At 41.0% G+C, this 25,107-nt stretch overlaps 2 protein-coding genes across 5 annotated transcripts; one reads left to right on the top strand and one right to left on the bottom strand.

Annotated features, from left to right (window-relative positions):
* Positions 1–3,518: 3,518 nt before the first annotated feature.
* Positions 3,519–6,281, bottom strand: POLR2K (RNA polymerase II, I and III subunit K). Its single transcript, XM_036337886.1, has 4 exons — positions 6,194–6,281; positions 5,470–5,539; positions 4,883–4,975; positions 3,519–4,095 (listed from the first exon to the last, which is right to left on the bottom strand). Exons 2-4 carry the CDS (start codon positions 5,528–5,530, stop codon positions 4,073–4,075), a joined length of 177 nt encoding a protein of 58 aa, XP_036193779.1. The 5' UTR covers positions 5,531–5,539; positions 6,194–6,281; the 3' UTR covers positions 3,519–4,072.
* A 3,240-nt stretch (positions 6,282–9,521) lies between these two features.
* Positions 9,522–23,697, top strand: FBXO43 (F-box protein 43). Of its 4 annotated transcripts, none has more exons than XM_036338630.1 (8): positions 9,522–9,666; positions 10,052–10,150; positions 10,299–10,376; positions 12,296–13,752; positions 18,234–18,336; positions 20,364–20,447; positions 22,494–22,697; positions 23,250–23,697. In XM_036338630.1, the coding sequence occupies exons 4-8, from the start codon at positions 12,311–12,313 to the stop codon at positions 23,496–23,498; spliced, it is 2,082 nt and encodes a 693-aa protein (XP_036194523.1). In that variant the 5' UTR covers positions 9,522–9,666; positions 10,052–10,150; positions 10,299–10,376; positions 12,296–12,310; the 3' UTR covers positions 23,499–23,697. The 4 variants fall into 4 exon arrangements, with proteins under 4 accessions (XP_036194523.1, XP_036194521.1, XP_036194524.1 ...); XM_036338628.1 differs by having other exon boundaries at positions 10,262–10,376; XM_036338631.1 differs by having other exon boundaries at positions 9,528–9,666; positions 10,262–10,376; positions 23,410–23,695.
* The last annotated feature ends 1,410 nt before the right edge of the window (positions 23,698–25,107 follow it).

The following is a 25,107-nucleotide window of genomic DNA, read 5'->3' as shown; positions in this document are numbered from 1 at the left end:
GATTTTATTATTTGAATAAAATATAGTGAGAAACATCTGAAATGATAAGACTTCTCTTACCTAATCAAATAAATTTCATTCTGAACAGTTTTAACATTTCTGAGAATTCTTTTTGAAAACTACCACTGTTGGTAGGATACACATTCTTAAGATTACAAAATATTCGCAAGTTCTAAAATACAACTTGTACAAGACTTTATTTGCTCTCTTTAAAAAAAATTTTTTTTTTTAATACTTATTTCAGAGAAGGGAGAGGGAGTGATAGAAACCTCAATGATGTTCGGCTGGCTCCTGCACGCCCCCTACTGGGGGCCGAGCCCGAAACCTGGGCATGTGCCCTGACCTCCTGGTTCATAGGTCTGCGCTGAGCCACTGAGCCACACCGCCGGGCTTATTTGCTCTCTAAAACTCTTCCACGCCTGTTTGAATTTTTGTTGCAGATTAGGAAAACCTTAATTTTTTCTCCATCATCCTGATCCACATCCACTTCCTGTACATATTTCCTACTCAGCTTATCGTAATACCTCCAGTGGAAACTGTGATGAACTAGTAACACGAAAACCTGTTTTCTTCCCCCTTAAGCATCCTTTCGAGATCCACGGGGCCGAGCGCCCTCTGCTGCCTGAGGCCGAAAGGAAATGACAACCTCCAGCCATAGCAACGGTTTCTATGTACAACGCAGCTCGAGAGGGCGGAGGGACTGGCCGCGATCCGCGAGCTCTTACCGCCAACTGGCAACGGTCAGGGGGCACTTTAGGACCCTATGAATGTGTTCCCCACTCCCAGGCTTTGGTCACCAGGAACCCCCGTGCTGCGACCCCGCCCCAACATCCGACTAGGAAGGCTGTTCAAGCCACAACGCGCCCCTCACCCTCCAGCCCACAGTGCATTTGCTCCTCCGCGTCCGCCTTTCGACCCGGCGCAGAGGAAGGACTGCGACGGGGACACGAAATTTACTCCTGGAGGGCAGGTACTCACCTGGTTCTGAACCCCGCGCCCAGCAAATCTGACCCGCTGCGCTGCGGTGGCAGGGAGGGGCGTGTCGCAACGCCTGAGCAGCAAGTGCAACGGGCTGATCGCCAGGGGCGGGGACTAGCCCTCTGCCGGGTGATTGGCTAGTCCCCGACCCCATCCCGCTGATTGGCGCTACGGAAGCCAGCTTCACCAGGAAAGAGGACCATTGGGAGTGTGAGTTCCCTTTCCTCTCCTTTTCAATTCTTTTCGGATCGAGTTAAAATACTGCTCCTTTGGATTGTTGTGCTACCTGCAAGGTAAATTGGTATCTACTCCTAAATTACAGAAACATAATTAAACGTTCAGGATGTCTACACTGCAACCTAGATTTCCTTCCTCCCCTTTATACAGAAGAGTAAATGAAGACAAGATTCCCTCTTTCTTTTCATGCATTTAACATTTTCTGAGTGCTGGTTATGAGTCAGACACTGTACTAGGCGCTAGATACAAAAGTGAAGAAGATATACTACAATTCAGATAAATAAAACAGTAAAGCTCATTTGTGGGAAATTCTTTTTGTTTTATAAAATTTCAGCTCTTTCACTCATAATTTTTTTTCTGGTTATAATTATGTACATATATATTTATACTAAATGAACAAGCAGGATAAAAAGCAACCTGAAGGAAAAAGACTATAGAGGCAATGAAAATTACCGGTATGGTTTTCATTGAGAGAAGACATTGCATTCAAGAAACAAGGAGATACATAATTCAAGATAATGTCCCCAAATTGAAGAGCTTGGGTTTCCAGACTGAAAGTACGCAAGTGAGCAAAACAGTGGAAAAAAACCATACAAATGCACATACCGTAAAATTTCAGGGCACTGGCAAAAATTCTTAACAGAGAGAAAATGGGTCACAGACAAAGGATTAAGAACAAGCATGGTTTGGGACTTCTCAACAATACTGGAAGCTAGAAGACAACAAAACAATCCTTCAGAATTCTGATGCTGGCAAAGAGCACCAGAAAAGTTAGTTCATTTCAGGCTGAGAAAAGCCTGGGGAAAAGGACAGGCAAGAAAGAAAAAAGGCCTCTTACCTGCTTAAGGAACTGCAAACATCTTAGACCCACCCGCTGAAGTGGTGACAGAGGTAAGAGTCAGATTATCAAGGACTAAGCACAGTATTCCAAATCATTTTTTATTTTAGCAAAATGAGGAGCCACTGAGGATTTTCAGCAGGACGGTATCATGAAATTTGTATTCTTGAAGGAGCAATGTGAAGAGCATGGAGGACAGCAAAACGAGTAGCTGGGCGAGACTCATCCTAAGGCCAATAACAATCGTGTGTGAAAAACGTTAATATTACAGTAATGGTAATAATAATTAACATGAGCTATTATTAGGCTGAGTTTTTATGGATTCTTTTATCTTCCAACAAACCTTTGAGGTAGGTGCTTATGGTACAAACAAGGAAAGTGAACCGTGGTAAGATCATACTGCCAGTGACAAGGGATATTTATTATTCCTTAGGACTGGTCATTTCTGATTCCACATATTTTTGAATTTTTCATACCTTAAATCTCTGAAAATAGCTTCAGAGTCTCCAAGTACTGTACTGACGACCATCATTAACTCTTCCACTTTGACAATAAAGCTGAAGTTAAAAGAAATAAATTAACTGGCCAGTCACTGAGTAGCAGGACTGGATGTGAACCAATTTCCATGCCTTTCTCATGGACATGCTTGTCTAAGTAAGCAGCTTAGTAGCGAACAAGTGATGTGTGAACTTCAAGCCCAGATTTTTATATTCACAGAGCACTATTCAAAAGAATTTTTTAAAGCAATTTTATATTTATTGTATCATTTTTTTTCTTAAAACTGTCCAGATAGGCAAGAGATAAAATCATTTCCATTTTATAGATGAAGACACAAAGAGGGAAGTAACTGACTGAAATGGTGAGTTCCCGAGGTAATACTTTCTCCATTAAACATCTGTCTAGTTAACCAAATAACAATATTCAATTAAATTACTGACAGGAAAGGGATCTATGATGGAATCAGCGCAGTTAAGAGCAACATTATCCAATGAGTTGGGGTTTTCCATAAAGAGATATCTTATTTGTTGGAACCCTCTTGTCTAAAAAAGACAAGGTCAAGAAGGAATATAGCACAATTACCAAATTATGAAAGCCATGGCGAAAGGAAAACCCAGATCAAGAAGAACTCTTTAAAAATATGAGCATGGTGGTACTTTGTATAGTACATAATAAATTTTATAGAACTTGGAATATTTCAGACCTTCAAATGAATGTTAGGGAAACCAATGTGATGATCCATAATGATGATAATATTGGACACACATGGAGTATCAAACTATCGATATCCCTAAAATCAAGACAAAAGTTTTAAACATTTATCTAGTAATTCAGTGTAAACCAACCCCTACTTTTTTATATCGTGAAAGCAGATTTTTTTACTTTAATGAATGATTACACCTGGAACTGCACCTGCCTTAATAGTCTTCATCTGTATGTATGTGGGGTTGATTTTCCCTTATAGAAAGCAACCATTGGTTTCTTCTCCCTTGTCCAAGATTTAAAAACCAGTCAAGCATTACATACAAATACAGAAAGGCCTCCTTCAAGTAACAAATGAAAAATGTAACTCCGCATGATGTATGCACACTGAGAGTAAGTGTACTGTTATACTCCACACAAAACGATGCTGGAGATTTTACTAACAATTGATAATATAAAACAGTGGTTTCCAAGGAACGAACTGAATCACACCTAGAGAGCCCTAGAAAACTTTATTTTTAACAAGGGCCCCAATGACTCTCGGTTTTGATTAAAAGTGTGGTTTGGCGAAGCACTTTTAACCTTTTTCATGTCAGGTGAAATATACAACAAAATTAAATTACACACACACAAAATTAAATTACAAATCATGGAACTGAACAAAAAAAATCTTTATAATAGATACCTAAATACAATATGGTTTTAAAAATGAAATCATGTATATACTAGTAGTTGTATTCATAAAGATAAGTATACTCATCAAAAACTATACAACAACAGCAAATCCAAATGCAAACAGATATTCTTCTGAATTCCATTTCATCGAGCGTCAAAAACCACCACTGTAGAAAACTGAGTTAAGGACAAAAAGAGTAAGTTATATAAAAGACTTTAATACTTCCAAGTCACTTTCTCTTTACAATGTGCTAGTTTGTAATTTAATTTAAAAGCCCAAAAGTATAGAATTCATCATTATGACTATTTTTATTAGCTGTCTTTCCACTCTTTCCACGATACAAAAGACCAATGTGCCAAAAAACAATGAAGCAGTCCAGCCCATGTGACTCCATGGTTGAGCATTGACCCACCCATGAACCAAGAGGTCATCAGTTCGATTCCCCGTCAGGGCACATACCCCAGTTTTGGGCTTGATCTCCAGTGGGGGTCATGCACGAGGCAGCCAATCGATGTTTTCTCTCTTCAATGTTTCTCTCTATCCCTCTCCCTTCCTCTCTAAAATCAATAAAAACATATTTTTACTACACGACAATTTCCTCTCAGTCTTTCAACTAATTTGAAAGGCTCACTTTTTCCATTTGGTAGCATACATAATATTTGTATTTCTCCTATAATTTAGTTTATCCATAAACTCAAGCTCACATGAGTATTTAGTTAAACACAGAATCCCTGAAAATTAGACTTAGGAGAACCAAAATCAACTAGTATTAAGATTATATAGTATCTGATTATACACTGACATACTGGTCCATGAAAATGCTGTCTTTTTTGGGGGTAAGAAATCCAAAAGTTATTACCATTTTTACCAGAAATTAGTCTTTGAGTATCAACCCAAGCATTATTCTTAATTTCTTCCTACCTCTTATTTAGAAAGCATAGTTAAAAGGATACATCTTTTAGTCCTTTTCTTGTACATTATCCTGTATCCACATTCTCTGCATCTGATTGGATCCCTGGATTTTATTTCATTTTCTGCGTGACATTCTAGAAAAGTAAACACATTAATTCAGTACCTAAAAGGAAAACATTACAGACAAGCAAATCTTAACAATATTTTTCACTCAAATCACTTTTTCTTTAATTCACACCTGAGGATATTTTTCCACTGATTTTTAGAGAGACTGGAAGGGAGGGAGAAGGGGGGGGTGAGAGATAGAGACAGAGGGAGAGAGAGAGAGAGACAGAGAGACAGACACGGATGCCCCGGGAATCCAACCCAAGACCCTTTGATGCCCAGGCCGACGCTCTAACCATTGGCCACCAGCCAAGGCTTATTACCAATATATTAAGGGGGGAAGAAGAGTCTGGGCAAGCACTTTTTCTAGGAGGGACAATAAAATCTTGAGAGGATCTTCATGGTGGCTAAAGTTTCTGCTTCATAATTTTAAAGGCGAGCGACTCATTTAAGCCAAAGAGAAAATAGTAATTTTTAAAAAGCGAAGCAAAATCGTCTTACTTCATGTAAGTGCTACTCTTACCTCCACAGATATATATCATTGGCTGCTGCTTGGGGGGTTGGACGTCCTTCTGGGTGTCCATTGTTAACCCCTGAAATCAGATTCAATACGGAGCATCACACACCCAACCAGCCCTCGTTCTTCCCAGAGAAGGCTGAAAAGGTCCCCATTCCTAATCTGTGCTTTTCCAAATACCATGCATAGGTCTAAAGGGCGAAATAAAACAACAACAAAACAACACCCCGCAACGTATTGTGCACTTATCCACAAACCGGACACAGTAATAAACGCTTCGCATATGCGATCTCACTTACACCTGTTACTTTACGATCATCTTTACAACAGTCCCGCCAGGCATTACGCTTATTCCTAAGCTGAAGAAACCCGGGCTTAGAGAAGCTAATAACGCAGGATCAGGAGGAGGCAGACGAGTTCAGGACTGACTGCAAAGCTCGCATTCTCACTCAGCACAAGGAAAAGTCCCATTTCTCCAAACTTTCGCAAAGGACAGCCAAAAACTGACCTCTCTCCACGGGAGATCGTGCGCCCCAGAGACAAGGCGAATAAAACAACCCCCAATGGCTACGCCGCTAAACTAAAGAAACCAGGCAAAGGGCTAACAGCATCGGCTCTGTCCCCAGCCTCGCCCAACCCCAACCCCACACCCGGCCTTTAAACCTCGGGCGCCTTTCGGGTTTGGGCCCAGATACACCCCAAATCCCAACCAGGCGAGCCCCCTACTCACTCAGCACCGGCAACCTCCTCCCGCTGCGATTCCAAACCGACAGCGCCGCACCTCGGCGTGCGCACCCCACTTCCGGCGCCAGCTTATGACGCAACATAGTCCCCGCCCCTTTTCCCCTTCAGTCCTGGGCCGGGCCGAGGTGCCCGGATTGAGCCGGCGGAACAGCCGAGGTTTTTGCACGATGGACTGTGGACAGAGATTCCCGCTTCGCCCTCGGCTATTTTCATTTTTCAGGAAAGCAAAGCATTTTTTTTAACAGTTCCCCAAGTTTCATGAGGCTTGCGTTTCTGATTAAAGAAGTCGGTAGAAAGTATCACTTCTTCAGGCGGGCAGAGGGGGTGAGAGAGAAACCGCGAAAAGGATGTTCTGCCGGAGCTGGTTTGGCTCAGTGGGTAGAGCGTGGGCCTGTGGACTGAAGGGTCCGGGGTTCGAGCCTGGTCCAGGGCGCATGCCCGGGTTGTGGGCTCGATCCCCAGGAGGGGGCGTGCAGGAGGCAGCCCATCGACGATTCTCGCTCGCCCTCTCTAAAAATCAATAAAAATATACTTTAAAAAAATGAAACACAATAACTAGATAACAAGATAACATGGTGTTTTAGAAGGTGATAAATTGCTCAGACAAAATTCGGAGAAGAATTACAAATGCTGGGCAGAGACGGGGCGTGTGGCTGTAATAGAGATGTGTTTGAAGAGCTACGCTCTCTTAAAGAATGTGTAATTCACGCCCTAACTGGTTCGGCTCAGTGGGTAGAGCGTCGGCCTGTGGACTGAAGGGTCCCGGGTTCGATTCCAGTCAAGGGCATGTACCTGGGTTTCGGGCACGTCCCCAGTAGGGGGTGTGCAGGAGGCAGCTGATGGATATTTCTCTCTCATCGATGTTTCTAACTCTCTATCCCTCTCCCTTCCTCTCCATAAAAAATCAATAAAATATATTTTTAAAAAAGAATGTGTAATTCACGAATCCTTAAGTCCTACAGGTATCTCAGCAACCTCATACTGAATTCGTCTTAATTTCTCAAAAACCTATACTCTTCAGTCACTCCATGTCCCCCCGGGCAGTGGTTCTGCCAATGTACCATGTGAGCCCAGGTTCTTCTCCACCCCCACTCTCTTCCAGAGTAATGCAGTAGCTCACCTCCCTTCCTTCTGCCCACCATGCTGCCACCAGAGTCTTTCTAAAATGCGCTGCGTTGCCTGGAAGATAACCTGCAGACACTGAAGTTAATATGCATGGACAACTCTCCATGCCTTGGCTTCTTACTCTTCTCAAGAATTTTTTTTTCGCCTTTGCCTCAAACAAATCTTTGTTTCCAGCTATAACAAATGTAATTTCTCTAATGCGCCCAACTGTTTCAATTTTCCTGATCTTGCACATTTTTTTGTTTTTTTTTTAAGTCCTCACTGGAGGATATGGCGTGTGTGTGTGTGTGTGTGTGTGTGTGTGTGTGTGTGTGTGTGTTTGGTAGAGAAAATAAGGGAGAGAGATAGACACAGACACAGACACAGACACAGACACAGACATGTGAGAGAGAAACATGGATCACCTGTCCCCGACCTGACCAGGAATCAAAAGCCTTTTCCTGCATAGGATGACACTCCAACGGAACCATCCAACCAGAGCCTTCACATTTTGCTTTGTGTTTGAAATCCCACGTTAACTGCTCTTTGTTGTTGTTGTTGTTAACCCTCACCCAAGGGCATTTTTCCATTGATTTTGAGAGAGCGTGGAAGGGAGGAGGTAGGGGGGATAGAGAGATGAGAGAGAGAGAGAGAGAGAGAGAGAGAGAGAGAGAGAGAGAGAGAGAGAAACATCAATGTGAGAGACACATCAGTTGCCTCCGGTGGACCCCAACCGTGGACAAGACCCGCAACTTTATGTGCCCTGACGGGAATTGAACCCACGATGTTCGGGTGCACAGGACGCTGCTCCAACTCACTGAACCCAAAGGCCAGTGCTTACATGCCTTTTGAATTGTCGCTTGTCCTTCAAAATCCACCTCACTTTATGAAGTTAGCTCTGCCCCCTCACCCCTCTTTCTTTGGGCCACTGCTGTTCCTCTCTTATAGCACTTACACCAGTGAGCCCCTTAGGGGCAGTAACTGTGCCTTACTCCTCTTTGGATTTCCAGTACCCAGACCAGTAATTGGCACATCGTTGGAGCTTAATAATTGTTAGTGAATTTGACTTTATGTCCTTTTGGATGACTAAGGGGCAACAGATGGAGAAATGTCCAGTCGGAGTAGAGTGGTGGCAGCTGCGACTGGCTTAAAAGTAATGACTGAAGCTTTGAAGGAGAGCTATGTTAGCACAGAATGGTACAAGTAAGGAAAAGGCTGAGGTAGGGAATTCCATTTTAGGGACTAGGCAGAGAAAAAGAAGCCAGGAAAAGGAGACTAGGGAGAAGGATGAAGCCTGGTTTATAAAAGGTGCCCAGTAAAATAAGATAAAACATCCGCTTTTAGATGCCTAAAAACCAAGCACAATCCTGTCTAGAAATACGTACTGTAACCAAGTTAGACCTTTTAGACCATAGACTGCGCATATCTGTGCTTCTAACCTAAAAGAGGTCATTCTGTTTGTCACCTGCTTTTCGGACTTGTCTCTGGAAACATTTTCCAGTAAATATTCCCCTACATTGTTTTTAATGGCATCCACTATAGGACCTAGTATCCTCTCTATAAAGCTCCCCAAAGTGAGAATGAGGAGAGGAAGAGCCTATCAGATTGGGAAGCCCTCGTGCGGCTTTGGGTGGGGAGGAAGGGTAGGCAGGAGAGGACGAGATCCCCCGAGCGAAGTCTGGGGCGGGGCGGATGGAGCGCGGGGCGGAGCAAAGACTGGGGCGGGGCCTGCGGGGCGCAGGGTGGCCTGTGGGGGCGGGGCCTGCGGGGAGGGGCGGGGCAAAGACGGGGGCGGAACCTTCGAGGCGCAGGAGGACTGTGGGGGCGGGGCCTGCAGGGCACGGGCGGGGAGGGGCGGGGCGGGGCGGAGCAAAGACTGGAGCGGGGTCTGAGAGGCGCAGGGAGGCCCGTGGGGGCGGGGCTGAGCAGAGACTGGGGCGGAGGAAGGGGCGGGGCTGAGCAGAGACTGGGGCGGGGCCGGAGGAAGGGGCGGGGCGGACGGTGGGGGCGTAACGGTTACTCGGGGCGGGCAGTTCAAACCGGAGGAGGGACGCTCAGCGGCCCCACGCGAACCTGGCGTGGGCGTTGCCATAGCGGATCTCCCTGGGGGCGAGGCCACGGCTCCTCCCGGGCGCACCAGGCAGAGCTGCTTCTCTCCCCTCCCGCCCTTCGGCTCGGCGTCCGGCCCCGTGGGTGTGGCGGTACCTTGGTCTCCAGTGGGTGGCAGTGGGGGTCTCGGGGTGTGGGGCCCAGAGGGAGCCTCGGGGCGTCCCTCAGCCCCGCGCCCCACTTTGTTTTCCAGGTGCCGGGAGTAGGGAGCGCCTCGAAGCCGTCCCTTCACTCTCTGGGCTCCAGGTGACACCGCTGGCCCTCGGCCTGTCAGCGGCTCTCCAGGCCGCAGCCGCCCCGCGGGGGAAGGTCGGGAGGGAGGCGGCGGCGAGACCGTTACCAGGCCGCGCGCGCCCAGAGCACCTCGGGGAGGCTAGTCGGCGCCCCGCTCACACTGCGGCCCCAGAAACCCGAATTTGGGGCTTTTCCTCAGTTCCAGCACTAGCTGGAGGAAACAAGGCGGTTACGTTTCCTGTTGTCAGGAAAAGCCGGAGGAAATGTAATGTGCTTTAGGCCTTTCCAAGTGTTCGAAATAACCCCTGCGCCGCACTTTGCTTTCCCTCGACGGTTAGCAGTCACCGGGCTGCTGCCCGTTTCGGTTAGTGATTCTCGCTAAACTCTTCTCTTTAAGCGGCATTCCTCTGACATGAATTTTAAAGGCAAAGGGAGAGATTTTCTTGTGTGGAAACCCACTTAACTTTGGCATCTAAGAGCTCAAGATTTACGGATGGTAAGATTTTCCACTTTATCAGACGAAGGAGATTTGGTTTTAATATAGTTAAGTATTTCATTCTCCTATTTGATAAGTGCTCTTTTTTTTCCTCTCTCCCTCCTTTCTAAGAGCACAGTAGAGAGAATCGTTCTCAACCCTTTTTCAGGAGCCTGGTGTGAAAAACTGAATAATATTGAGGCGGCTTGTTGGATTCATCAGTGAACTGTTGAGTCAGTAAAATTAAGTAAGTCCATGGGAATTCCGTGATCTGGCATGAATAATTTTATTTTTTTAAAGAATTTGTATTGATTTCCGAGAGGAAGGGAGAGGGAGAGAGAGATGGAAACATCAGCGATGAGAGAATCATTGATCGGCTGCCTCCTGCGCGACCTCTACTGGGGGGGGGGGGGGGGGTCAACCCATCCTGCGCATGCGCCCTGCCGGGACCTGAACCCAGGACCCTGCAGTTCGCAGGCCGAGGCTCCGCCCACTGAGCCAAGCCAGCGAGGGCGGGCATGAATAATTTTAAATAATTTAAAAATTAGTTTTGAAGAACCAAGTTTTATTTCAGACTAATGTCAGGATAGTAGAAAGATGACCATGTTGACAACAAAGATAGCACGTCTGAGGCAACTTCAAATGTGTAGATGAACAGGAAAAAAATTTAGGAAGGTTTTTTTTTCTGTTTATAACAAGTAGCCTATGGGTTGTTCTTTTTATGGAGTAATATTTTTTATTCTTATAAATCTTTATTGTTAAAAGTATTACATATCTCCCCCTTCTCCCACTCCCACTCACCCCTTCTAGCCAACCTCCCCCCCCTCCACTTTGTTTTTGACAATTTGCCTCTCAGTTTCCCAAAGGCTAGCACGGTGAGACACCTAGTGGTGAAGTGTAGAATAGTTGCATTTGTTTTAACTTTTTGAAAGGACTCCTTAATTTTGCCAAATGACATGGACGAAACTGTTGATTACCAGAATGAATCTTAGAGAAGGGGGAAACATTCGTGGTTGGGGGTGAAATGTTAAAACATATTCTATTTTATTAATATATTGAAAACAAATTGTTTTAAAATATAATACAAATTCTAGAAAGCAAAAGTTGATAGTCTTGGCTGGTAAGCATGTGCAAAAGAGCAGTGATTCTCAGGATCTAGGGGATCTAGATCATAAAGAAACATGTGAAGTTTGCCAGAAAGAATATAGATTGAGCCAAACCGGTTTGGCTCAGTGGATAGAGCGTCGGCCTGTGGACTGAAGGGTCCCGGGTTTGATTCTGTCAAGGGCATGTACCTTGGTTGCAGGCACATCCCCAGTAGGAGGTGTGCAGGAGGCGGCTGGTCGATGTTTCTCTCTCATCGATGTTTCTAACTCTCTATCCCTCTCCCTTCCTCTCTGTAAAAAATCAATAAAATATATAAAAAAATATAGGTTGAAAAAGACATACTTTGCCCAGTAATAATGATATAATGATCATTATAAAGAAACCATTTGATTTTGTGGTTAGAATAGCAATTAAAAAAAACACCACCTCATGCATTCAAATATTTAACTGATATAACTTAGGCATAAATAAATTACTTTCCCATTGCAGTCAAAATATATCTTCTCATGATTTTTTAATAGAGAAAAATTATATTTGATCTGGAGAAAACTTTGAAAGATTAACAGTTATCTTAGTATCCTTTGATATCTTCCTTTGAGTTAAGATTTAATTTGAGTTTCTAAAAAGAAGGAATGTGATGATACTGTTGGAAAAATTAAGGAGTAAAGTATTTGCTAGTGTCATTCCTTATTAATATATAATTATTGATTCACATTTCTTCTTTAATTTACTTGAAATTTTTATTTGGAATTTCAAGAACATTATAAAGAGTGGATTTCCCACAAATAGTGATATTTTAGTGCTGTTATACTTTAATGCCATTAAAACCATAAGGTAATAAAATCATGTAAAAATTATGCTGCCAGATTTTTTTCTCCTCAAGTATGGTTCAAGAAACTGTGCATGATGCTTAGACTATGCATAGTCAAGTAAAAAATAACTTTTGTATTGTTATAAAATTTGTGTTATTATCTGTACTCATCACAAATAGTATATTTTGGTGTAAGTTGTCAGGCTGTGCATTTGAAAGGAAGAATAAAATCTGTTTTCATGTTTTAGAAACAGGTTTTGAAGATGTCAGAAAGGCATTCAGGTCAGGTTGGAACTGGAGTAGGAAATGAGATGGACTCTTCTACTGTCACTATCAAGTACACCGGCTTCAAAGATTTTGATAGTGGCTACAGTGAGTTGTTAAAATCTTACAGCGTTGATAATACATTATTTTTGGTAAAGCAGGAAGATGACCCAACAATAAACTATGAGTTTTTTGAACCTGTAAGTCCGGGCTTAACAGATCCTTTAGAGACCCCTACTAAAAAAAAGAGATTTCTCATCTTTAGGAAGAAATCAGCCATACCCCCAGGCTTTTGTGAGACTCCTAAACTTGGTGGAAAACGTTATTTACGGCGGCGCAGAAGGCTGGATGTATCTTTCTCTCCTCTGAAGGGAAACTATGAATCAGACAATAGTTCTATAGAAAGTAGTATAAGCGAAGTTCTCAACTTTGAAGAAGATATTCCAAGCAGTGCTTCAGGTTCTCCAAGGCAAAATAATTTTAGTGCTTTAGTTACTAGTACTTTGAAAACAGAAGAAGCGACTTTAAGCCCTCAAAAATTGAGACTTAATTTTTCTCAACAGAAGACTTCCACAGTTGATGACTCCAAAGATGACTGTAGCCTGTTTGAAGATGAATGTATATCACCAATTCAGGGCAATAATTTTAAAGACTCTATCACCCATGACTTTAGTGATAGTAGTCCATGTGTTAACGATGAGAATACATTTCCCAAACTTCTGGACTCCTCTAGTAGTGGAACAACTTGTGAAACAGATGAGGACATATTTGTGGCTCCAATAAGTAACCTTGTAGCAAATATTAAATTTAAGGCAGGTCAAAGGTTTTTTCCTCAAGTGAGAGGCAATATTTCAACACCTGAAGACAGTGGTTTTAACTCACTTTGCTTGGATAAATCAGAAGATTCCCTCTCCGACCAGGAAAGTTCTTTTCAAGAGCTACTTCAGAAACATAAGGGAACTCTCAAAGTGGAGGACACCATAAGAAGGTCAAGGCGCCTTGGAAGGTTGAGAAGATTGTCCACCCTTCGGGAGCAAGGCTCACAGTCTGAGACAGAAGAGGAAAGCCAGGTCATCCACTCTGAATCTGAAATAACACCAGCAGCTTCTTCAGACATCTCAGACAGTCAGCCCAGCAGTGACAGTCAGAGTGAGGAACTGATTTTAGGTTTTAATAATTTATCAAACACCCCAGCCTTGCAGTTAGTGCATGAGCTCTTTATGAAAAACAAAAAGAGAAGATGCCAGCAAAGTGGTACACGCGAATTCTTAGAAGACAGGGATGAGGCGAAAATAGCTGTACTGCAGTGCGTACTTGCAGGACTGATTGGCAAGAAAATGGGTATAGAAAAACTGGACATCTTAACAGAATTAAAATATAGAAATCTAAAGCATATTCTTGCAGTTGTTTTAGATTCCTTGTCTGCAGAAAGCCTATGCAGGTAAGAAATATTTTTTTTTTCTGAAATAAAAGACTTTTAACATGTTAAGAAATTTAAAAATATGTTTTTATTAATTTTTTAAGAGAGAGAGAATGAGGGAGAGGGATAGAGAGATAGAAACACTGATGATCGATTGGCTGCCTCCTACATGCCCTGTATTGAGGATCGAACCCAAAACCTGGGTATGTACCCTGACCAGGAATTGAAACACGACCTCTTGGTTTCTGGGTCAATGTTCAACCACTGAGCCACACCAGCTGGGCAACTTTTAAAAATATGTATATCTTTATTGATTTCAGAGAGACAGGGAGAGGGAGAGAGAGATAGAAACATCAATGATGAGAGAGAATCATTTATCAGCTCCCTCCTGCAAGCCCCACATTGGACATCGAGCCTGCAACCTGGTTCAATCCACTGAGCCACACTAGCCAGGCTAAAAGCCTGCTTTAGAAGCAATAATATAGTCTTTGGGATAATGTTCATGTCCCTGTCATTTGGGAGGAGAGTTTATAAAAGTTGTACTTTAGATTTTCAAAATGGCAGGCTTTATTCCATGAAAGTTATTTAATGATTTATTTAATTAGTTCACATCCTGTTGTCTGATTGAAAATTTTAGTAAAGTATAATACTTGGTCAGAAATAATATAAAGCATTATGGTGACTAAGAAATTACAATATACAAAGGATAGCATTTAGTTATTTAAGTTCCAGAGACCAAGGGAATATAGATTATTTCATTTTAATTGCTAACATCAATGGAAATTAATTTGGGGAATTTTAAGGGATTAGAAACTGAAGAATTTGTGATCCCAGAGGTTTCAGTGTATTGAGTGCTGCTATATAACTAAAGAGAAAACCAAGACATTAAGGAGTATTGAGGGTGGGGACTAGGGTTACAAAGTCTAAAGTGAGACCCTGTTCATACTGGCAATTTTGAAGAGTCCCAGGACTATCAGAAGACAAGACTCTTGGGAATGCCATAACTAGCAAGGCAGGAAGTCATATGAAACAGGATTTCTTCAAGGTAATGGTTGGGGGAGGACATGCAGGAGAGTTAGTGTACCTCTTTTTGATAGGGATATGTCAAGAGTTTGGTTCATAGAGTCCTTACTGTTTTTATGGCTACACAATTTCTATTAGAGCCCTGCTTCACCTTCCTTGCATAAATTGTAGGCTATTGTAGAGAATTGTAGAATTTCATAACTGGAAGTCTGACATATCTAGTCCAATCCTATATTTTGAAAACGAGGAAACTGAGCTCCAGAGATGTAAAGTTGAGCAGCTAATAATTCAAGGATATAAGGATAGATCTAGATCTACAATTGATCCTCTAAGTTTTCTAATCTAGAATTTCTAATCTAGAATTTTCCACAAACTCATTAGGGTGTAAAGCCTTTCCAAATAGACTTGATCAGGAATGTACTTGGTTTGACTCAAGTAGGATAATAAACAGATTAGTGCACATATATGTGTACATATTTTAAAATGTTCAAATGAGATAATTTGTTTAAAAGTTAAGTGATGGTTGAGATAGATATAGGAATTTTATTTTTATATGCTGGAGTATGACTAGTTAAAATAAAAACTTAAGGTGATGCTTTTGGGTATTCACTTCTGGGAGTAGTTGATACTTAGTCATCTATACTAATAAAAGGGTAATATGCTAATTAAACCGGGTCATCTTCTGGTGTACGACTTTCTTCTGGACAAAGCCATGGTGGTGGGGGCCAAGGCAGAGAGGGTAGTTGGGGGTGAGATCAGGCTGGCAGGGGAGGACAGGTAGGGGCAATCAGGCAGGCAGGCAGGTGAGTGGTTAGGAGCCAGCAGTCCCAGATTATGAGGGGATGTCCGACTGCTGATTTAGGCTCAATCCCAGGGATCAGGCCTAAACCATCAGTCGGACATCACCCAAGGGGTTCCCGATTGGAGAGGGTGCAGGCTGGGCTGAGGGAATCCCCCGCCCCATGCATGAATTTCATGCACTGGGCCACTAGTCGATATATAAAAGCCCAGCGACCATTCTGGTGGAACAACCGGAATGACCAGAACGACCAGTCACTATGACACACACTGAGGGAGCACCACTCAGCCAAAAGCCTGGCTCATGGCTGATGACGCAGTGGCAGTGGCGGGAGCCTCTCTGGCCTCTGTGGCAGTGCTAAGGAGCTGTGAGCCAAGCAGTAAGGAGTGAGCAGGCGGTGATAAGGAGCAAGCAAGTGAGCAGTTAGGAGTGAGGGGTCCCAGATTGCGAGAGGCCACAGGCTGGGCTGAGGGAACCCCCACCCCCGCACGAATTTCATGCATTGGACCTCTAGTATTTTAATAATTGCCTTTCCTGCCCAGCCCTTAAAATTTATAGTATTTGTACTGTAGAATGCCTGTATAATGTTAGCAGTGTTCATTCTTTTTTTTTTTTTAATATATTTTATTGATTTTTTACAGAGAGGAAGGGAGAGAGATAGTCAGAAACATCGATGAGAGAGAAACATCGATCAGCCGCCTCCTGCACATCTCCTACTGGGGATATGCCTGCAACCAAGGTACATGCCCTTGACCGGAATCGAACCCGGGACCCTTCAGTCCGCAGGCCGACGCTCTATCCACTGAGCCAAACCGGTTTCGGCAGCAGTGTTCATTCTTGGTAATTGGAGATTATAGTTAGTTGAAATAGCTGTGGCAAATACCCAGTGTACAGTTCATTTCTTCCCAATAAATGGGTGACTTTCTGCGTGTTTCTTTCCGTCATTCTGCTATAAGATACATGTACCAGTTTAGGGAGAGGCAATGGCAACTGAAGCAGCCATGGTAGCTGGAAGAATAGTAGTGTTGACAGCTCAAGTATTAACTGGGGGGCCCTTCTTAATATGTGACTTTGTTTTTCTTTTTTTTTTTCTTTTTTTATTGCTTAAAGTATTACAAAGGGTATTACATATGTGTCCATTTTATCCCCCCGCCCTAGACAGTCCCCTAGCCTCCCCTATCCCCCAGTGTCTTATGTCCATTGGTTATGCTTATATGCATGCATACAAGTCGTTTAGTTGATCTCTTACCACCCTACCTCCTGCCCCCCAACCCTCCCCGGCCTTCCCGCTGCAGTTTGACAATCTGTTTGAGGCAGCTCTGCCTCTGTATCTATTATTGTTCAAAAGTTTATAATGGTCTCTATTATCCATGAATGAGTGAGATCATGTGGTATTTTTCCTTCATTGACTGGCTTATTTCACTTAGCATAATGCTCTCCAGTTCCATCCATGCTGTTGCAAATGGTAAGAGTTCCTTCCTTTTTAGAGCAGCATAGTATTCCATCGTGGAGATGTACCACAGTTTTCTAATCCATTCATCTACTGATGGGCACTTAGGCTGTTTCCAGATCTTAGCTATAGTGAATTGTGCTGCTATGAACATAGGGGTGCATATATCCTTTCTGATTGGTGTTTCTGGTTTTTTGGGATATATTCCTAGAAGTGGGATCACAGGGTCAAATGGGAGTTCCATTTTCAGTTTTTTAAGGAAACTCCATACTGTCTTCCATATGTGACTTTGTTTTTCAACTGTCTTTTAGTAATTAGTTAGTTTAGAGTAATAAAAAGACCAGATTAACAGTTGAAGGATTACCTTTTCTTTCATAGTGAGTATAGTCAAAGTTATTGATTAATAAGCAATCACTGAATATAATTTTTTTCTTTAGCTGCTTCGTTCTCTTAAACTGTGATTTATAAGATAGAAATTTTGTAGTGCTGCCCATAATAGTATTTATTATTTGACATTTAGTACTTCCAATGAAGGATTGATTGTTCTTATGTTTGTGTAATGAAAATGACAGATTTGTTAAATACATTTATAAGAGAAATTGATTTAAAAAACAAAAAACCTTTTTTTAAAAAAAATATATTTAATTGATTTTTTACAGAGAGGAGGGGAGAGGGATAGAGAGCTAGAAACATCGATGAGAGAGAAACATCGATCAGCTGCCTCTCGCACCTCCCACTGGGGATGTGCCCGCAACCAAGGTACATGCCCTTGACCGGAATCGAACCCAGGACCTTTCAGTCCGCAGGCCGACGCTCTATCCACTGAGCCAAACCAGCCAGGGCACAAAAAACCTTTTATGCTATAAATGATAATCATTTGCTGCAAGTCATGTCCAAATTTTCAATCTTAGTATCACATTTGAAATGAAATCCTCTTAATCAGTCTTCCATAGACTTATATTGGCTTTATATTAAACTGTGTTTTCCCCTTAACCATTTATAAAGTAATATTTTATCAACGTAATGCTGACATATATTTAATAGGATTTCTTTCATATGGTGAAACCATAAGAAACTGATATAGTTTAAATCACATTTTTAATGTAAATTTTAGGTTTAAAATTTACTGTCCAAAATCTTTAAAAACAGTTTTTCTTATTAATTGCCATATGCAGAAAATGTTAATCTTGTGGTATATATATAATATAAGGACTGATCTTTTTGTCATAGTGTTTGGAGCGTGAGCAGAAATTGGCGTGAAATTATTGTTCAAAATAAAAAAGCAAATCAGAGGAGGAGATTTTATCTCACACAACTGAAAACAGATGCTAAGGTAATGTATATAATACTTTTCTAAAATGGATTCTAAAATATAAACATCTATTAATCCCATATTGCTGGACAACCAAATTTGATTTTCCTATCTTTTACCCTTTTCCATTTAGTAAACATTCACTCTCAACTCTTTTCTTTTCCCAAACTCTATTTCCTTCTGGACTGTAAGTGGAGTAGATTACCTAGCATCAAGGACATCTTGTTGGGTTTTGTTGTTGTTTAAGTGTATGTGCTGTTAGCAGTATTTGAATACAAGTGATATACTAGATCCTATCAAAATTAGATATTCCTACAGCATTTTTCAGTCTTTTTAGTGGATGGCATGTGCCAGTTGCTTAGAATACAATGGTGAACATTCCTGACATGGTCCCTGCTCTCTTGGAGCTCATGTCTTGTGAGTGATATAGGTAGGGGTGACCAGAGTTAATTCTATGAGAACATTTAAAAGGAATGTTTGATACTTGGGGATCAAGAGAAGGCTTTTCTGAAAAAGTGTATCTCAGCTGAGATATTATAGTGTTCCAGCAAAAGGAATAATATATATGAAGGCCTAGAGGTGAGTGAGCATGGCAGATTATGACTAGTAAAGCATCATAAACTTGTACCTCCTTTGAAGATTTGAGATCCAGCTTTGAAGGTATAAGAAAAATCCTCCTTGCTGTAATAGGCATCTGATGATTCTGGCACCCATCTTTCTTGTATGTTCAACTTTTAGACCTTTCTTAGGCATCAATACCAAAAGAAAGTGAGAGTTCACCCTTTTATTCTTACCCTAGTAGAAAGTATTTAATAACATATTAAAGGAAATTTCCAATTTTATTAAATACAATAATTGAGATGAAGCACAGCATAAGACAAGAGCACCCAGATACAAATGGGTGAGATTCTCATTACAATGAAATATTAGGGACCTGCTCTGACTTTTTATTTTACTTTGAAGAAAAGTTTTACCATTTTGTCTGTAATGAGTTGCTTTACAACTTATTCATAGCTCCTGGCAACTTACAGCTACAGCTGTTGGCTTTGGGAGCTTATAATAGTGAAGATATTTATTGCCTTCCTAATGCATCTTTTTAGAGTGCTGCCCTACATGCTAACGACAGACTTAAAACACACTTTTTTTTTTAAAGCTAGCACCTATTAATATTAAACTTTAAGCCTCATGTACTCCTTACATATTGTAAGGAAGAAACTTGTGATTGTGTATGGCAACCTTTTAGGTAATTCTAAATAAAATATTATTTTCATAGCCTAGCCACCATTTTTTTAAACCTTGATTTCTTAAAGGACTGTACTTTTTTCCCTTATTGAACTCTTTTTCCTTATTTTGGTTTGCTTTAAAATTTTTAAAAAAATATTTTTATTGATTTCAGAAAGGAAGGGAGAGGGAGAGAGAGATAGGAACATAAATGATGAGAGAGAACTATCAATTGGCTGCCTCTTGCAGGCCCTCTACTGGGGATTGAGCCCACAACCAGGGCATGTGCCCTTGACTGGAATCGAACCTGGGACCCTTCAATCCACAAGCTGACACATTATCCACTGAGCCAAACCAGCTAGGGCTAAAATTTTTTTATCAAAGTAAAACAAATGCATAAAGTTAAATTGGACAATGAGACTTATAACAAAACACATCCTCCTGCCCTATGCCTTCGGACTCTTGATTCTTACCCCATTAAGACAATCACTTTCAATTCTTCAGTTGTTCCTTCTGACATTTCCAAATAGAACGCCTTAACTGCTATTTTTTTGCATTTTTTTTCCTACAGGATTGTCTGTTCTCTAACCTCTCATCACTACTAGCACTATCTACCCACCTCTCTGAATGCTTTTCTCCCTTCCTTCTATCTTAATGAGTTTGTTTACACCATTTGGGAGTGAATCAGAATTGTGCACTCACATTATGAAGACTGTTGAGATTATTATGACTTTTTGACAGTTGTAATATGCAGATTTTTTTCTTATATAACTTTTTTTCCCCCCAGAGTTAATAATTGCCCAGTTTCTTTCTTTTTTTTTGCTTAGTGTTTCTCTATACAGGTCCCCGATTTCATCTCCTATTATCCACCAGAACTGGAAATCTCCTCTCTGCAAGTCCAAACATATCAGGTATTCTACCTGTTCCTTCTTTTCCTCAGGGACATCCTTCCTGGTGTCCTATGCCCTCTTATTCTAATACGGACTGGATGCTTTCTACCAAACTATCCTAATGTATCATTAACCAAAACAAACATTATGAAACAAAGTTGTTAGACAGTTTTTCTCACACTTGATTAGCATCACTGAAAGCTCCTTATGTGTGCAAATTAGAAGGCACAGACCAGCTACGGGTAATAGGATCTCAATATCATGTTTGCTTTGCAGCAGTGAGAATGAACATTACAATTGGAATACTACACCTTTTCCATTGCATTTCTAAATTTCCTGTATTCTGCACTTTTTTTTATAATCATGGAAATGAACAAACATAAGGTGACTCCACTCTCACATTTAAATGTTTTCTGGTAACATGTTGATGACTATGTTTCAGAAAATTTTGATGTTCACAGACATGTGCCTTTGTTAACTGTTTTGCTTTGTACTGTTCAGAGATAATTGCACACACAAATAATTGCTCCAGAACAGGGATTGAACTATTTAATTCACTTGGCACCTTAGGTGTTCCATAATACTTGTTAAATAAACGAACGTTACTTCTGTGGCTGAAATTTGCTTCAAGAAAATTTCTATTCTCTTGGTGCATGCATAATCACTGTGTTTACCAACTTCATAAAAATTCATTGAAATTTTGGTGTGCTATTGTGTCATGTGTTTGTGGCCTAGGCTACAAATCATTTATAGAAATGTAATATAGGGATGTATTGAGTCCTTGAAAAAGTTCAACCGCATTCTAATTTCTGAAAACCAATATTCATCCATTACACTTACGTATATGTTGTTAAACTGTTAATCATGTAATTGACCATGACCAACTAACCTCATTTCCTATATTTATCCTACTGTAATTTCTCATGTTCTAGGTTTCCCCATTGCTAGGAGCCAATAGTGGCTAAAGAAGACTATCAAGGGAGAGGAAATACAATTATAGTTGGACACATGAGGAAATTTACCTGCAGTTCACTTTATTTTGATAATTGGTTAAGAATGCCAAGTTGTTTTTAAAAAACACATTTTCATAACCAACTTCAACAAAATAGAAGGCTGTAAGGATTACTCATTAAGATATTTCTTGGCTGAATATTTGAGTGCTGTGGGAATCCAATTCAGATAAGAGTATTGCTTTTTATCCCTTTAAAATTATCAAAGCTATTAAAAATTTAATGGAAAAAATGAATCAAGTATTTACAAGTATTGCAAAAAACAGCCAAACAAATTGAGTCTCATAGTCGAATCCCATTATTCTTTTGATATATGGCAAAGGTAAGAACCTTCAAAGAATTTCATGATATCCCATAGCAAACTTTTAAAAGGATTCATCCCCTTCTTAGATTCTGGCTTAAAACAAGTTGGCAAACTCCAGTCTGTGGGCCAAATCCTCACTATCACCCATATTTTTTTTGTTGCTGTTGTTAATTCTCATCTGAGGACATTTTCCCCATTGCCTTTCAGAAAGTGGAAGTGAGGGAGGGCGGGAGGGAGGAGAGGAGAGAGAAACATCAAAAGATTGCCTATCGACTGGTTGCTCCTGCATGCACCCTAACCACAACACAGGTACATGGCTTTGACTGTAAATCGAACCTGCAACCCTTTGGTGCACTGGCTGGCTAATGCTTCAACCACAGAGTCACATCAGCCAGGGCCCATCGCCTCTATTTTTATTTTTTTTTAAATATGCTTTTATTTATTTCAGAGAGGAAGGGAGAGGGAGAAAGGGATAGAAACATCAATGATGAGAGACAATCATTGATCGGCTGCCTCTTGCCTGCAACCTGGGTATGTGCCTTGACCTGAGTTGAACTATGACTTCTTGGTTCATAGGTCGACACTTAACTGCTAAGCCACACCTGTCGGGCTATTTTCAATTTTCATATATGGGTTAGGGAGAAAATTCTAGTTGTGTAAAACCACGTCCAAACATTTAAATAGATGTGCATCAGAAAGCTGTCCTAGAACTTTTGATATTACAGTATTGACTCCTCTTGTCTTTTACCACAGCAGGCTGTATTAAATGTTCAGGATGCTGCCACTCGGTTTCAACTTTCAAATCGATCAGCTTTAAGATCTGTACAAGCTCAGGCTAGGACACCAAGTTCTCAGAAAGAACAGGTTTCAACATTTTCTCCTTGGGGAGAAGTTTTGACACCTATAGCAAGCTCTTCAATTATTGACTCACATAGTAAACAGGAAGAATATGTTAGGGTAAGTATTATCTTATTAGAAATAAATATTTACAGAGTTGGAAATAAAGTGATTGTCTTCAGTGGTTCTCAACCTTCCTAATGCCGCGACCCTTTAATACAGTTCCTCATGTTGTGGTGACCCTCAACCATAAAATTATTTTTGTTGCTACTTCATAACTGTAATTTTGCTACTGTTATGAATCGTAATGTAAATACCTGATATGCAGGATGTATTTTCATTGTTCGCGACCCACAGGTTGAGAACCGCTGGTCTATATGAAACTAGAAGATTTAGTGTATATACTTTTTTTTTTTTTTTTTTAATTAATGTTTCTCTTTCTCCCTTACACTCTAAAGTCAATAAAAAAAAAAAAGCGACCATAAATCCAACCAAAAGACCCATGGCCTGTAAAAAGGCAAGGTTAAAAACATGGAAGTTTATTGTAGGACACAGACAATGGAATGTCAGCGCCTGCACATCCATTGGTTCTCACATCACCCATGATTTGCATTTAAAAATTGCTCCCAGCAAGATTTGATTGATCATGTAGTGTATATGCTTTTACTGCAGGTTGCCAAAACACTTTTTACTGATGAAGCCTTAAAACCTTGCCCGAGGTGCCAATCCCCTGCTAAGTACCAGCCATATAAGAAAAGGGGACTGTGCAGCCGCAGAGCCTGTGGTTTTGACTTTTGTGTGTTATGTTTGTGTGCTTATCATGGGTCTGAAGAATGTAGTAGAAGAGCAGCAAGGCCAAGGAACAGAAAAGATCCTCTTCCTGGAAGTGCCCAGAGTAAGCGGAATTTAAAACGCCTCTAAAGAGACTTTAAATATAAAAGAAGCATTCCCCCAAGCAACATTTAGTCTGACTTAAAATTATGGATATGTTGAAAGCATGCAAAATTTCCCATTAATGACAGGTGATGATTTATTTGCTATTTTGTTTATATTATAATCCATGTCATTGTATGTTTTCTTTAAGGTAGTAACTTTAGAAACAATTTTATTTTACTATGTCACTTTTACCCATTTTAATAACTTAGTGTTTTTAAATAAAGAATTTCATTGTTATCATTTATATGTATTTAACTGTTTGATGTAATATTTAAAGGTTGTGCATTTCATCACTATGTGTTGAAATGATCTCAATCACTTTTTAAAATAGTTTTCCAAATAATATTAACATTTTTGAACTTGAGATAGATGGTCTTATAGATTTGGAAAATGAGTATTTGACTGAAATGAAATATAAATAAAATGTTTCAGAAGTTCTATTGAATTTATAATTTCAAGCTTTCTCTTAATTTGGTGAGTGTTCTATTTGGGCAGACTTCTGGTTAAATAAAATGTATTTAATATTAGAGAGAACCAAGATGGCGGCCTTAGTAAATGCCTGTACTCACTGACTCCCACAACCACATCTAAAGTACAACTAAAATACAGAACAACATCATTTAGAACCACCTAAAAGCTGACTGAATGGAAGTCCCACAACTAGAGAAGTAAAGAAGAAAGCATACTGAGACGGGTAAGAGGGGTGGAGGGGGCAAAGACGGCTGGACCGGCATCCATGTGTGGCGTTTTTTCAATCAGGAGGGAGATAGTCTCTGCAGAGGCCGCCGGTGAGGAGCAAGACCCCCATCCCAGGCTCCCAGAGCTGGGAAGAGAAATCCCCGTATTTATGGGCTATAAAAACCAGCGGGGATTGGGACTTAGTAACAGAGGCTGCTGGAGACCCAGGTGCTCCTTTTACTTTATTTTTTAATATATTTTTATTGATTTCAGATAGGAAGGGGGAGGTAGAGAGAGATAGAAACATCAATGATGAGAGAGAATTATTGATTGGCTGCATCGGCACACCCCCTACTGGGGATTGAGCCTGAAACCTGGGCATGTGCCCCTGACCAGAATCAAACCTGGGACCCTTCAATCCACAGGCCGACACTCTATCCACTGAGCCAAACCAGCTAGGGCCCAGGTGCTCCTTTTAAAGGGCTGGCCCATGAACTGAACTTATAACGTTCCTCTTCCTCTGAGTAGTACATTGTATATATCTACCACAACTTCTTTATCCAATTCTCTATTGAAGGACACTTTGGTTGTCTCCATTATACATTAAAAAAAAAATTTTTTTTTTTTTATTGATTTCAGAGAGGAAGGGAGAGGGAGAGAGAGAGAGATAGGAACATCAATGATGAGAGAGAATCATTGATCAGCTGCTTCCTTCACACCCCCTATCAGGAATCAAACCTGCAACCCAGGCATGTGCCCTGACCGGGAATTGAACCATGACCTCCTGGCTCATAGGTGGATGCTCAACCACTGAGCACCACCAGCTGTGCTGTTATACATTATTTCAATAAGACCATTTTGAAGTGTGAATTAGATACGGATATATTTGGAAAAATCTTCCCTAAATTTTAACCCA

This window comes from Myotis myotis, unplaced genomic scaffold (genome assembly GCF_014108235.1).
Source record: "Myotis myotis isolate mMyoMyo1 unplaced genomic scaffold, mMyoMyo1.p scaffold_m19_p_16, whole genome shotgun sequence".
NCBI lineage: Eukaryota > Metazoa > Chordata > Mammalia > Chiroptera > Vespertilionidae > Myotis > Myotis myotis.
This window is presented reverse-complemented; position numbering and strand designations above follow the sequence as displayed.

What these genes read in the sequence shown, in the direction of transcription:
- POLR2K (XM_036337886.1), bottom strand. Translation starts at nt 5,530, where the DNA reads ATGGACACCCAGAAGGACGTCCAACCCCCCAAGCAGCAGCCAATGATA. An exon ending in AATGATATATATCTGTGGAG is followed by an intron (nt 4,976 to 5,469) that starts GTAAGAGTAGCA and finishes TTACTTTTCTAG; the next exon opens with AATGTCACGCAGAAAATGAA. An exon ending in CAAGAAAAGGACTAAAAGAT is followed by an intron (nt 4,096 to 4,882) that starts GTATCCTTTTAA and finishes AGTTTTCTACAG; the next exon opens with TGGTGGTTTTTGACGCTCGA.
- FBXO43 (XM_036338630.1), top strand. Translation starts at nt 12,311, where the DNA reads ATGTCAGAAAGGCATTCAGGTCAGGTTGGAACTGGAGTAGGAAATGAG. An exon ending in TCTGCAGAAAGCCTATGCAG is followed by an intron (nt 13,753 to 18,233) that starts GTAAGAAATATT and finishes TTTTTGTCATAG; the next exon opens with TGTTTGGAGCGTGAGCAGAA. An exon ending in TGCAAGTCCAAACATATCAG is followed by an intron (nt 20,448 to 22,493) that starts GTATTCTACCTG and finishes CTTTTACCACAG; the next exon opens with CAGGCTGTATTAAATGTTCA.